General features: G+C 41.2%; 1 protein-coding gene across 1 annotated transcript in view; it reads right to left on the bottom strand.

Annotated features, from left to right (window-relative positions):
• The window catches only part of LOC138370282 (micronuclear linker histone polyprotein-like), a 27,878-nt gene extending 15,102 nt beyond the window's left edge, over positions 1-12,776 (bottom strand). Inside the window, exons 1-2 of the mRNA XM_069334298.1 lie at positions 12,657-12,776; positions 8,092-8,209 (exon numbers count right to left, since the gene is read on the bottom strand). Coding sequence (XP_069190399.1) covers positions 8,092-8,209; positions 12,657-12,776 — 238 coding nt within the window. The remainder of the gene's footprint in view (positions 1-8,091; positions 8,210-12,656) is intronic.
• Between the last annotated feature and the right edge of the window lie 2,734 nt (positions 12,777-15,510).

The following is a 15,510-nucleotide window of genomic DNA, read 5'->3' as shown; positions in this document are numbered from 1 at the left end:
ATTGTCTTCCATATTTAATAAATCATTAGAGTCAGGCAGAGTGCCAGAGTCGTGGAAGGTTGCTAATATGGCACCAATTTTTAAGAAAGGAGATAGTTCACTTGCGTCAGACTATCGGCCAATTAGTCTAACGTCTATTGTGGGAAAAGTACTTGAACCGATAATTGCAAATACTATTCGGCTTCATCTTGAAAATCATAAATTAATAAATGATCTAATGTTCCGATCACTGAAAAATAAAGACAGTTAAAAAAAGAAATGAAAAACAGTAAAATCAAATATACGCATGAAATAAACGGTATGGTAAACAAAACTGCTCAATTCCAATGCATTGTCACACAGAATAATTAAATCAAAATGAAAATAATTCGAAATCTATGAAAATTAAATTTATCAATGCAATTAGAGACATTGAAATGGAATCGTAATATATTTAGTATAGCGTGTTGCTCTTATGTGCAACAGATGGCGCTTTTTAAAAATAATGTTTTTACCTGTCATAAGTGTGGCATCTATATAGTATGTATATAAAAACCCACGCGGATGCGAATGGAACGTTGTGTGAAAATTTAAAAGCAATCAGTGAAGTACTTTCGGAGATAAGCGATTTTGAACAAACGAACATTTACATTTTTATTTATCTAGACTAGATGTAACCGGCCACGCGTTGCTGTGGCTCAGCCACAGCAACTTTTCCCTGTCCCCAAGTCCTCCCCACCATTCCCCTCTCCCCCATCCCCTCGTCCACCATCCATTCCGCACTCCTTTGTCCCCTCGTCCTCCCAACCATTCTCCTCTGCCCCCTCCCCTCGTCCTTCCTTCCATTGCCCCCTCCCCTGTCCTCTCTTCCTCCCCCACCATCTCCCACTCCCCTGTCCTCTTGTTCTCCCCACAGTTATCTATTCTCCCCTTCCCTTGTCCTCCACCATCCCCAACTCCGCCGTCCCTTCGTCCTCCCCACCATTATCCCCTTCCCAGTACCCCCCTCGTTGTCCCCACCATCCCGCACTCCCGTCCCCTCGTCCTCCCTACCATTCCCCACTCCCTTGTCCGATGTATTTCCAAATGATTTGGTTTTCCCTTCAAAAAATTGGGAACATCAAATGATTTGATGTTTCCTTTACTGAAAAATAGGAAGAACAGTTAAAAACCAAATGAAAATCTATGAAAACATTAAAAAATATACTATACTCATGAAATGAACGGTATGGTAAACACAGCTCACTTCAAAGGTAATGTCACACAAAATAATGAAATCAAAATGAAAATAAATTGAAATCGATGAAATTTAAATTTATTAATGCATTCGGAAACATTGAAATGAAATTGAAACATATTTAGCATAGCGAGTGTTGCTCCTACGTGCAACAAATGACGCTGTTTTTCGAACAAAGCATGGTTTTACCTGTCACAGGTGCGGCATCTATACTTATTCTCACAAAATGAACGGTATGGTAAACAACACAGCTCAATTCCAACGCAATGTCCCACAAAATCTATATAAATAAAAATGGGGTGGCCATTTTTTTGGTTGATAGTAAATCGTCAATTGTATGTTCTGATTTTTGTCTGTAGGGATAACGTTCCTATCAACAATATCTTTCAGGACCCTTTCCTCCGTTTTATGAGCCGTTCAAAAGAAGTTCCTGTAAAATAGTCTAATAGGAGGGTACATGTGTTGTGTTAGTCACGGCCAACGGCCAACCTACTCATGAAAAACTCTCCAGACACCAAGCAGAACGCCTTGAAGGAAACCAACGTCGTCTGTTCCTTCAAATGCCCACTTGGGGACTGTAAGCCCCAAAGAACTCAGAATATAGGCAAGACAACAACGTCTCTTTCCAGGCGATTAACAATGCATAAACAACAGGGCTCCATCAAGGAACATATACTCTCTTCTCACAATCAGACCATCACCAGAGACATCTTAACAAACAACACAGAAATCATCTATAGATACAGCGATAGCAGGAGGCTCGACATCTGCGAGGCACTACACATCAAAAAGTCAACACTAGCAATCAACAGCCAATTAATGCACAAATATATTCTACCCAGTTCAAGACTCCGAACCAATATAGAAGCATCAAGATGAAGCATCATGGGCCAATATGCCTTCTGCAGTTACTTCCATTCATAAGTTTTTAAACCCATTGGTTCGTGTTCTATCATGTGCAAATGTCAATCACCTCACCCAAAACTTTTGTACCATATCACCTCACCCAAATGCGGTTATAAGTATGGATGTATTTTGCGTGTTTACAGGTTACAGTTGTGTGTTTAAACTAAAGTCTTTGAAAATGTAATACGTTAATACACAACGCGTTCAGGCGTCAGAATAGAAATAAAAATGAATTTTGGAGAACTGATTTTTCAATTACTATCGAGTTGAAAAGAAACATAAGAAATATTGAGAAAATTCGTGTTTGAATTATTAATCTTACGTTTTCGGTCATATTCAAATGACTGCTATCACTATACATATATATAATGTTCCTATCAATATATATATATATATATATATATATATATATATATATATATATATATATATATATATATATATATATATATATATATATATATATATATATTTATATATATATATATATATATATATATATATATATATATATATATATATATATATATATATATATATATATATATATATATATTACATAGAAGGGGTACCACCTCTGGTGCAAGTGTAGGGACCCATAACCTCGGAGAAGAAAATAAAGAGTACTCAGAGAAGACCTTGTGGATCCTCATCAAACACTTTGATATTTTCTTAAGAACATAAGAACAAAGGTAATTGCAGAAGGCCTATTGGCCCATACGAGGCAGCTCGTATCTATTACCACCCAATCCCATCTATAACCACCCAATCCCAAATTCTTCTCCTACTACCCCTATTCTTTTGGTATGTGTGTATATATATATATATCTAACTTTATTTGAAAATGTCATTACACATAAAAAGTTACAACATTGGTTACATGCAGGGTACAAGGCTACTTGTCACAAGTTGTATAGCTCCTCCAGTTCCTCAGATGGCGGGCAGGAACCATGGATGCAGTGAGTATCTCCTCTCTGGATTGCCACACTAAGGCGCTGAAAGAGAAAACTGGCAGCTCTAGGGTCTCTAGTTGTTTCGATTAGCTTAGACCCCAACTCCTTCAAAAAGCTAGCAGCACTTTTACCCCAGGCACCAAGTGTCTCTGAGGCAATGGGGATAAAATTGTAGTGGTGCTCAAGGTTTCTGTATTTACGTGACTTGGCTGCTTCCCGGTGATTGGCAGCTCCTCCTGCTTGTGTGGCATTGAAGTCAACATAGGTGTTGGCTAAAGTTGAAACGCAAGTGTAGTCCCACACCAACTGTCTACCATTCTTCCAGGGGTTCACCGTGATTCCGTCTGGGCGACCGACAGGCTCATCAGAGTTGCGAGACATTAGGTAACAGGGCTCTCTCTCTGCTGGACAACCGGTTGTGGTAAGGCTTCTCTTAATAATGTCGTTAACCTCGCCGTGTCTTGCATGCCATCCTCTTGTCCTTTGGCAGAGAAGGCCATGCTGTCCGTACCTGTCGGCCTCTGCCTCGCTTCAAATACACCTATTTTCGGTGTGGTGATTGGGGTAGCGAGGCGGAGAGCCACGGCAAATCGGAGGGCCTGCTGTGTGAGACGGGTGGCGGTTGCTGACATTGGGGGTTTCTAATAGGAAGTCACCGGCATGGGGAGCTGCTACAGCTCTAAGTCGGGCAGTGTCATGTGGTGTTGTCGCAGCTTCTTGGTCGGCAATGGGGCGATTCCAGCTGGATTGCTTATGGGCTTCAGAAGGCGGTGGTTGGGGTGCTGGTCCTGGGAGAGAGACCCATTTGGTAGTGCAGTCTGTGAAGCTGGGATCATGTACCCCTGCCTGTTGAACTAGGTGCTCAGGTAGGATTTCCTTCACCAAGTTGTCAGACGCCACTGAAGTGGACAGGAACGCTGGTACAGCAATTTGTGTTGCTGTGCGCACACCAAGGCCCCCGAGTCTGACAGGAAGGGAGGCCTGTTTCCACTGTGAGTCGCTGAGGGAAAGATGGAGGGCTTTTTCTAGTGTTGATTTCAGCAAGCTGTCGTACTCTTCTAATTTAATATTCTTGAAAGATGGCGAACATCTTAGAAAGTAGGTCAGCCTGGGGAGGGATAAGCATCTGGTGATGAGGTAAAGTGCATTATGAGCATCGTTGTCTTCAATCCTCTCGTTCATCCTCTTCAGGTCAGTGATCTTCTTACCAAGGACCTCGTCGACGGCATTCCCTCCAAGTTGAACACCTACCAGTGTGCTGTCCTCAGGGTTGGTTGTATGAATGTCAGGCAAAACAACCTTTATTTGCTCTATTATGTGCTAGTTGGTGGAGATTATTTCGCACTTGGAAGAGTTCAGGGTGAGGCCTAGGCTTGCTCCTTGCTCCAGAATTATTCTTATGTCGTCCAGGAGTGAGGCTGGGGAGCAGGCTAGAGTACCATCGTCCAACAAACCAATATTGAGCTCACTGGACAGGTTATCGATGACTTCCTTGATGACTAGGCAGAAAAGAAAAGGAGCAAGGGGGTCATGCTGTTGGACACCTTCTTGTGATTCAATTTCATGTTCCCCGAATAGCAGAGACAGATTCTTGCTGTAGCATGAGTTTACAAACGAGTAGAGGGATGGAAAAAGGCGATGAACCGCACTCAGTACTGCATCCCTTCTAACCAGATTGATAGCATTTTTGAAGTCTATTATATTTTGATAGATAATAGATAGATAAATAGATATAAAAATATATATAGATAAATAAATAGATAAATATTTTGATATTTATATAGTGAAGTATATTATATATATATATATATATATATATATATATATATATATATATATATATATATATATATATATATATATATATATATATATATATATATATATATATATATATATATATATATATATTATTAAATATGACCGAAAAAGTAAGATTAATAATTCTAACACGAATTTTCTCAATCTTTCGTACATTTCTTTTCACTGTTGGAGGTAAATCAAAAATCAATTCTCCAAAATTCATTTTTATTTCTAGTCTGACGCGACACAAGCGCGTTTCGTAAAACTTATTACATTTTCAAAGACTTTAGTTTACAAATACACAACTGAATAGAACTTACGCATCTCCGATTTTATATCTACATTTCAGTGAGGTGGATGGGGTGAGGTGGCATTAATAGGGTATTAATTTCATCAACACAAGACAGAACAAGAGGTGGCATTAATAGGGTATTAATTTCATCAACACAAGACAGAACACGAAACAATGGGTATTGAATAGAAGTGTTTGTAGAAAGCCAATTGGTCCATATTTCTTGATGCTTCTATATTGGAGCGGAGTCTTGAGGTGGGTAGAATATAGTTGTGCATTAATTGGCTGTTGATTGCTGGTGTTGACTTCTTGATGTGTAGTGCCTCGCAAACGTCAAGCCGCCTGCTATCGCTGTATCTATCGATGATTTCTGTATTGTTTACTAGGATTTCTCTGGCGATGGTTTGGTTGTGGGAAGAGATTATATGTTCCTTAATGGAGCCCTGTTGCTTATGCATCGTTAAACGCCTAGAAAGAGATGTTGTTGTCTTGCCTATATACTGGGTTTTTTGGAGCTTACAGTCCCCAAGAGGGCATTTGAAGGCATAAACGACGTTAGTCTCTTTTAAAGCGTTCTGTTTTGTGTCTGGAGAGTTTCTCGTGAGTAGGCTGGCCGTTTTTCTGGTTTTATAGTAAATCGTCAGTTGTATCCTCTGATTTTTGTCTGTAGGGATAACGTTTCTATTAACAATATCTTTCAGGACCCTTTCCTCCGTTTTATGAACTGTGGAAAAGAAGTTCCTGTAAAATAGTCTAATAGGGGGTATAGGTGTTGTGTTAGTTGTCTCTTCAGAGGTTGCATGGCGTTTCACTTTCCTTCTTATGAATTCTTAGACATCATAAGAAGGAAAGTGAAACGCCATGCAACCTCTGAAGAGACAACTAACACAACACCTATACCCCCTATTAGACTATTTTACAGGAACTTCTTTTCCACAGCTCATAAAACGGAGGAAAGGGTCCTGAAAGATATTGTTAATAGAAACGTTATCCCTACAGACAAAAATCAGAGGATACAACTGACGATTTACTATAAAACCAGAAAAACGGCCAGCCTTCTCATGAGAAACTCTCCAGACACAAAACAGAACGCTTTAAAAGAGACTAACGTCGTCTATGCCTTCAAATGCCCTCTTGGGGACTGTAAGCTCCAAAAAACCCAGTATATAGGCAAGACAACAACATCTCTTTCTAGGCGTTTAACGATGCATAAGCAACAGGGCTCCATTAAGGAACATATAATCTCTTCCCACAACCAAACCATCGCCAGAGAAATCCTAGTAAACAACACAGAAATCATCGATAGATACAGCGATAGCAGGCGGCTTGACGTTTGCGAGGCACTACACATCAAGAAGTCAACACCAGCAATCAACAGCCAATTAATGCACAACTATATTCTACCCACCTCAAGACTCCGCTCCAATATAGAAGCATCAAGAAATATGGACCAATTGGCTTTCTACAAACACTTCTATTCAATACCCATTGTTTCGTGTTCTGTCTTGTGTTGATGAAATTAATACCCTATTAATGCCACCTCTTGTTCTGTCTTGTGTTGATGAAATTAATACCCTATTAATGCCACCTCACCCCATCCACCTCACTCAAATGTAGATATAAAATCGGAGATGCGTAAGTTCTATTCAGTTGTGTATTTGTAAACTAAAGTCTTTGAAAATGTAATAAGATTTACAAAACGCGCTCGTGTCGCGTCAGACTAGAAATAAAAATGAATTTTGGAGAATTGATTTTTGATTTACCTCCAACAGTGAAAAGAAATGTACGAAAGATTGAGAAAATTCGTGTTAGAATTATTAATCTTACTTTTTCGGTCATATTTAATAATATATATATATATATATTGGTAGCAGACTTTCTTGTAAACATATATTATTAAATATGACCGAAAAAGTAAGATAAATAATTCTTACACGAATTTTCTCAATACTTCTTATGTTTCTTTTCACTGTCGATGGTAATTGAAAAATCAATTCTCCAAAATTCATTTTTATTTCTAGTCTGACGCGACACTTGAACGCGTTTCGTAATAACTTATTACATTTTCAAAGACTTTAGTTTACACACACACAACTATAACCTGCAAACACTAAACAGAGTTCTACTATGCTATAATTTAAATGGCTTTCAGTTTATATGCCTGCATTTGGGTGAGGTGATATGTTACAACAGTTTTGGATGAGGTGAAAACATACTTTCAACACAAGACAGAACACGAAACAATGGGTATAATATTGGGTAAGTTAAAGGGAAGAATGGAAGTAACTGCAGAGGGCCTATTGGCCCATATTTCTAGATGCTTCTATATTGGTGTGGAGTCTTGAAAAGACTCCACACCTGGGAGAGCACAGATTCTTTTTCTCTTATGTTAATCCTGCTGCAGATATGTAAATTCTTTACCAATAAAGGGTAAGATGTAACAATGATTCCAAATTATGAGTATTCATTTTCAGGCTAGTAAAGTGCAATAATGTGTTTGTAATTGGTAGCAAACAAGAACAGTATACCAAATGCTGCAACTGAGACGCAAGACATTTATAAATTGGTGGGGGAAAAAAAATGAAAAAAAACGTTAAATTTCTCCGGCTTCAATTTAAGCCTGAGAAATACATAGTGTGCTTCATTATAAGGGTTCCATAAACAATTAGATTTGTTTAGATCTTTTTTTTTATCTAAAGCAGATTGACTGTTTCACCAAATTTGTGTTGGGTTTACGGCCTATTAACGTTTAAATTATTATTAAGGCAACCACAAGTGCTTAGTGATCAATCAGCAAATACTTTTGTCTTGAACATATTCCAGAACTAAATTACTCTCTCAATGTATATACACCGAGAGGGAGGGAACACCTCTGGGTGTTTATATCGGTGATAACATGTGTATAACATAAGTATACTCACTGAGGCAGCAGCGGGTGCCGTGAAGGCAGTCATCATAGTCAGTAAGGATGGCGAGACAGTCACCCGGGATCTCCACACACACACCTCCACCTGTGGTGCACGTCCTGCTCTCCCTTTTCTGCAGGCATATTGATGCACATTATCAGTGTAAGTTAATGACCTCAATGTTGCAAAGCATTTTCCCCTCTCTTTCTTTAATATGAAGTTCAGATTTCTATAGTATTTAACACTGTAATGTTGGTAATACGTCAGGCAATGTAACAATTGCCTGACGTTTCGTACATAATATTATAACAAACTTTATTCCATAAGAAATTGACAAATTTTCTTTAAACAAATTTGTTTTAATTAGTTATAAAAAATCACTGGAAATAAAAGTAGTTAAAACATTCTAACTCACATAGAACATTTATTAAAAAATATTTCCTGTTCGTCTTGTCCTCTTCAATTCTCTATGGAAAAACCCAAGAGAGAGAGAGAGAGAGAGAGAGAGAGAGAGAGAGAGAGAGAGAGAGAGAGAGAGAGAGAGAGAGAGAGAGAGAGAGAGAGAGAGAGAGAGAGAGAGAGACAGAGAGAGAGAGAGAGAGAGAGAGAGAGAGAGAGAGAGAGAGAGAGAGAGAGAGACAGAGAGAGAGAGAGAGAGAGAGAGACAGAGAGAGAGAGAGAGAGAGAGAGAGAGAGAGAGAGAGAGAGAGAGAGAGAGAGAGAGAGAGAGAGAGAGAGAGAGAGAGAGAGAGAGAGAGAGAGAGAGAGAGAGAGAGAGAGAGAGAGAGACAGAGACAGAGAGAGAGAGAGAGAGAGAGAGAGAGAGAGAGAGAGAGAGAGAGAGAGAGAGAGAGAGAGAGAGAGAGAGAGAGAGAGAGAGAGAGAGAGAGAGAGAGACAGAGAGAGAGAGAGAGAGAGAGAGAGAGAGAGAGAGAGAGAGAGAGAGAGAGAGAGAGCGGGAGAGAGAGAGAGAGAGAAAGAGAGAGAGAGAGAGAGAGATAACTTTATCAACAAGAACCCATATAACTTACCAGTTGTCCTACGACAACAGTGTTGGAGGCGTGAAGGACGAACACCCACACCATGACCAGCCAGGCTGCAGCCCTCATCATACTGGTGATGATTATTCACAACGTTAAACTGTTGCCAGCCCCGAGAGGCTCTCAGATGCTACTAGGGTGAGGACCTCTCACCAACTATTGCTACAGCGGCTTGCCTATGGAGAGAGACCTGAGGTGGTTCAACGCTGCTGTTTGAGACACGCGGCTGAGCCCCTTGCCTATGGGTAGACTAGCCAGGTAGCTAGCCCGTCACCAATCCTTATATATATAAAAAATGTGAGTATCGACGAACACCTGCTCTTCTGTTATTCGTACCACATATGTGACCATACGAACCAATGTTCCATTCTCTATTTTGTTTTCACAGTGCACACATTATTCTTTTCTTTGTGTATGTCAGCCGGTGGCGTGGTGAAATATTATTAAAACGCGGCAAATCTGTCCGAGAAAATTGGAACCAATTGTCAATATGAAAATATTTTTTTCCGGTATTCTTGTCACAATACTCAGAACAATCCTTATATAAATCATTTTATTCATTTTCTAGTTTTTTCACCTGGGTTCGTTGGACATTGGTGTGTCAATCATTGGAACAGGTACGTCCACATTTATGGCAACTCACAAACTGGTGTCACTGGTGTCAGGTATTTTTTAAAATGTTAAAAAAACTAGATTTTCTAATAAATAACATTTCCAGATTATCTTCTGGTGAATTTACTGACTTACAAACCATTTACTCAGAAAAAATATGCTACTTCGCCTAGTCTTACACAAGTCTTAACTTTCACTTACATGTTATTCCATCCATTTGCTGTCCAGCGGTGCTAGGCGACTTGATGTATCCTTACGTGATAATGTTGATGTGAGGCACTTGGAAACGTTCAGTGAAATCTTTCTCTTACTCAAGATTCTATTTTGTTATCCACGAAGTATACCTTCTTCTGATATTAAGTTTTATTCCAAGAATAAGTCTTGGTTTGGTTTTAATATTTTGATGGAGTTGGCTACCTTGTAGAACCAATATACATAATCAGATTTCGTTCTTCTTCTATAGACCTCAGGTGAGTGTAGCATATTAGAAAGTTTAGCTTGAAACTTCATGTGTTGTCTAGATCTACTCAATGCCTTCACGCCGAAAACTGTGCTAATAGACAAGATTCTCTCACTTATGGTAGGTAATTTTAACTCTGCTCTCATGTTAACTATTCTCGTGGACTTTGGAGCCCCAAGGATGAGACGCATAGCTTCATTTTGCAAGGTTTCAAGAGATTTCAGCTCTTTGTCAGAATACAGTGTGAGATGTAGAGCATTGTAGTCAATTACAGAGCGTATAAATGATACATAAAACATTCTAGCAAGTCTCACGTTAAGCCCATGATTGACACCAACAAGGACCCGCAAGGGCTTTAATCTCTCCCAAAGTCTCCTCTTGAGAGAAGAAAGGTACCCAGGGTCGTTAATGGGGACACCAAGGTATCTGTAAGACTCGCAGTTCTCAAGTGCTCGCCCATCTATATGATAATTGGGTGGTGGAATACCACATGGAATGAGGGCATGAGTTTTCTGTACAGAGATAAGGAGGCCACATTCCTCAGCTCTAGTAGCAAAAGCGTCGAGCAGAACTTGCATTCTAGGCTCGGTGGCAGCCTGTAAACATATATCATCAGCATAACAAATGACAGTGTCTTCATTATTAGTTGGAAGATCTTTAATAAGTTTATGCATCAGAACGTTGAACAACAAGGGGCTGAGGACCCCTCCTTGTGGAGTTCCCAGTTCAAAGTGTTTGCTCTCTGTGCTTTTGACACCATTAAACAAAACATATGCTGTTCGATTAGACAAATAGCCCTTTAAAGGGGAATGGATACAAATGCACTGCTTTTGTATATATATTGCTACCACCACCATAAATAAATATATCACAGTCACACGCGGGGTAGTTATAACTACACTTATTATAACCAAATTAGTCTTCCTCTGAAGACACAGGATGCTCCACGGTGCTCAAGATGAGTAGCCCTGGTTCTCTTCATCGTGGCCCACGATGAATCCTCTGATTCTCTCAGCGAATCTACCCTGGCCACAGGCCAGCCAAATCACAGTCCCACTGGGTGCACCATCCTGGAGGCCTTCAACCACAAATCCAGCCTGTAGCTGGCAGGTTCCGATCAGCTCCGCTGTATAGGCCACTCCACGACCGAAACTAGGGTTGCGAGCCCTAGGCAGGAGCCTCGTGTGATTCCGCAGATCACTCTCCTCTCTTCGCACCACAGTGGCTAGTCTCTTCCACCAGCCAGCCCCCAGATAAGACGATTCCTGGTACTGCCACGTCACAGGCAGGCTAACACACTCAACAGTGTTCGTCCGGGGGTGACTCACAGTTTCTGCAGCAAACACGTGGAGAGACTTTGGCTACCTTGGGTAGACTGCCCCATCGTCGAATACAGCAGTCCCAGGTCGACTCTGTAATCAGACACGTCATTAGTGTTGGGGACACTCTAGGGCACCTCACGTACAGGCTTAGACACAAACGTCCACCTATCCACTCCATAGATGGCGTTGCTGTCTAAGCGCCACCTCACCAGAGGCCAGCAGCGGCTATGTTACGAGCTGATTAAGACGGGAATCCAGCACCTGTGGCTGGTATATCCCGTCCTCACTAGATGGCGTCGTCCATTTGGAGGGGGTTTCGGGAGCTGACCCACAGATGGCGTTGTCGTCACTGCTCCGTGCCCGGACGCTAGACTCGGGTCCGTAACATGATCACGTTGACATCCGGTGACTGCTTCAATGTGGACAGCCTGCTGGCCCCTGACAACCTCGTTAGTGACGTGAAGTGTCAGCCGGGTGACTCTTGTACTGTCACCCACCCCAAAGTAACTGATGAGTGAGTTACTGGGGCTGGAGAGGGAGAGGCTTAATGTAACGTGCCTCCCCCTTGGTGTTTACAGACAAGGGTTCACGTGTGGCTGGAACAACTGGTTCGGTGTACCAATCAGACCTGGGAACAGACAGACCACATGACGGAAGCATAAATATAACTCTGGGTTTGAAGGAAGTTGGAACCCCAGAGCACGGTAAAACCTGCTACCCGAGTTAAGTACAAGTAATAATTCACATCATTGTCTATACTGGAAAATCTAATGAATACTAAATTATACTAACCAGGGAAGTTACTTTACTGTAACTGTTCAGTGCGAGATCTTATCACCATTGGGTGACGAGACTGCACCTGACTACAGATGAAAGATGACAGAGGATCATTCTCATCCCCTGACTCGTCGGTTAAGCCATGAGTCAGCACCGCTGAGTCAGGAATTAGACTCCTCTAGGCAATTCTAATTCCTCTCTAGCATGATATGGTTTTAATTTATTTACATGAATTGTCCTTTCCACCTGGTCCTCGAATACTCCTTTTATGACAAGATTAACTGGCCCCGCTCTTTTAATTACTCTATACAGACCCCACCATCTAGGAGCTAGTTTCCTACTCTGATTGGCGGGCGCAGCCTCATTTACTCTCAGCACGAGGCTACCCTCTTTTAACTCTAGGGGACACACTTTCTTGTCATAAAAGCGAGCATAACGATTCCGTGCTTTCTTGGCCGCTTCAGCCGCAATATTCCAAGCATTCCGCATCTTACCAAGGACCTCTGAAGGATAGTCCTCGTCATATGCAATATTATGTCTGTTAAGCAGACCTGAGGGGAAATTGCATGAATGACCAGTAAACAAAATAAGGGGGTTGGGTGTTAATCGATTAATGGATGGCAGTATTCAAAGCTAACTGAACATAGGGTAGGTTTTCATCCCACTAATTTGCGTCATGTTCAGCAAGGATTGCAAGCATATCCTTGACCGAACGATTAGTACATTCCGTCATACCGTTTGCTTGTGGGTGGTAGGCTGTTGTAAAAGCCGAAGTTGTTTAAAAGCTCTAAAATCCTACAAACTTCCCTAAAAATATTTCCATTGAATTCCTGACCCAGGTCAGAGACTAAAATTTTAGGAGGCCCAAATACAGTTAAAAACCTTAGCAAGAACGCATCTGCAACCGTACGAGAATCTTCCTGACGTAATGCAACTAGTGTAGTGTACCTAGACAGATGGTCAATAAGTACCAACACGTATCTGTTACCCGAATGACTGTGGTGTAAGTCAATCAAATCGGCCCCCACACGATCTAATGGTTCTTGAATTTCAGGAAATTCCTTCAAGTGGGGCTTGTACCTTAAGGGTACCTTTCCTCCTCTGGCAATGAGAACATGACTTCACATATTGGATTACCTCAGAAAGCAGCCCTGGGAAATATAAGAGAGACTTTGCTTTTAAGTGAGTTTTAAAGATACTCGGATGCCCTGCAACTTTTGATGCATGTGCAAGCTTTAACGCAGATGACCGCAACGTGTCCGGAATAACTAGCTGGAATACTGCCCTATCTTTGTGACTATTAACGTAATACAGGACGGCCTGTTTCATCTCAAAATCATGAGTCGGTAATTTACGGTTTTTAAAAGGGTATTTTCCCCCTTCCAAATATTCAATAATATCTTTCCACCTAGGCTCGCTCATCTGGTATTCTCTCATTTTATCTGATGGAATGGTTTCAATATTCTGGTTTACAGTAATAGAGACGATATTTCGGTTCAGCGTATCCAGCACAACATGTGCAAGACCAGGCTTATGCAATATCTTTAATGAGTGGGCCGAAAATTCGTAAGACCAGCGTGACATTCGTGGGCATTTCGTGCTCTTTTAAAATATGTGTGTTAAAGCACGATGGTCGGTGTAAATTACGAAATGGCGCTGAAATAGATACGGTTCGAAATATCTAACTGACTCTACTACTGCCAGTGCCTCCCGATCCATGGCCGAATATCGAACTTCAGGACCCTTGACCTTTCTACTGAAATAGCCCACAGGATTTGGGAAATTTGAGAAATACTTGGCAGCACCAAATTGATTGATTATCTCTTGTATTCGGAGCAACGGATACACATCACCCTTAGTTATTTCGTTTACCTTCCGGTAGTCAACACAGAAGCTATAACTACCCCCAGGTTTGCGAACTAACACAACAGGAGAGAACCACGGTGATGTGCTAGTCTCTATCACGCCCTGCCTCAACATTTTCTGGCACTCATCCCTGATTACATTCTTAGCCTGTTCCGGCAACCTCCACTGTCGGGTGTACACAGAAAGATGATCTCTAGTAGGAATAGTGTATTCAACCCTATCCAGGAGACCAATCTGATCATCATCGGTGGCAAACAGTCTGGGAAATCTACGCAAGATCTCCCCTCAAACGCTCCATGTCTGCCTGAGAGACATGCGGTAAGTCAAGTACCGCAATTAATTTATCTACATCATGATTCATGTTATGATTACTCTCCTTGGTCATGTCCTGTGAATAGGTAACGCCCTTCGTTACCAGTAATGCACTACAGTGTGCGGTGATGGCAGGTGGCTCTCCCTTGCTCTCATGCTGATAAATTTCAGCTTCCTCAACAACAGAAACCTGAGATACCCTGTCCCCGACTTTAAACCTAAAAGTCTTATAGGAGAGGTTGACGACCGGAATGATGGCACCTTTGTCAAGCACTACAATAAGATGGTGGGGAATCAATAACCTGTCACACCTCCCAGCCACCTGAAGGGTGGTACCTGGTTGGATGTGAAGCCCTATGGAAACTTGAAGGAATTTAACAGAATGTGGGGGCAAGTTTGTTTAGTTAGTGCATGCAAAACACATGACCTTCTATCGGGGTCTTGAAGAGACTTAAATAATAATTTGGGGAAATTTACGTTATATTTTTGCTTCCTATTAACTGAAGCTACAACTGGAGATGGTCGACTATTTTCACTGGATAAGAACTTCTTTCCAAACGCAGTCTACCGTTCCGAGCACCTTTGCTTGCAGACAAGGAGTAATTAAAAACAGGACAGGAAATCCATTCCCACGAGTACGTCAACAGGATAATCAAGGTCTCCAACTACAGGTCAAGTGTAAAGGTGACATTCCTCATTAATCTCAAAATTAATGGTACTATGAACCCAAGATGTTAACTTTACCTCCATTCAAAGCTGTTAATCGTTTATCGGTACGCTTAAGGCGTGCATTTTTAAGTTTACTGAAGGCTAACTCTTTAATTAATGTCGCTTGACTTCCGGTGTCCACAAATGCAGTCAAACCCAACCCATCGACCTTCACCTCAAAAGTCGGCCTGGTATCATTGTTACTGACCCGTCCTGGGCCCGCCGTATGTCGTACTTCTGAACAGGAATCCTTACAATGGCCTCGACCATTGCAATTCCAGCATAAATCCTTAAAATTACCGTGTCTACCCGACGCCCGCTTTTTACGACAAGCTAA

The sequence above is a fragment of the Procambarus clarkii genome, chromosome 31 (genome assembly GCF_040958095.1).
Source record: "Procambarus clarkii isolate CNS0578487 chromosome 31, FALCON_Pclarkii_2.0, whole genome shotgun sequence".
NCBI lineage: Eukaryota > Metazoa > Arthropoda > Malacostraca > Decapoda > Cambaridae > Procambarus > Procambarus clarkii.
Note: the sequence above shows the minus strand (reverse complement) of the source record. Positions and strands in the feature narration are given on the sequence as shown.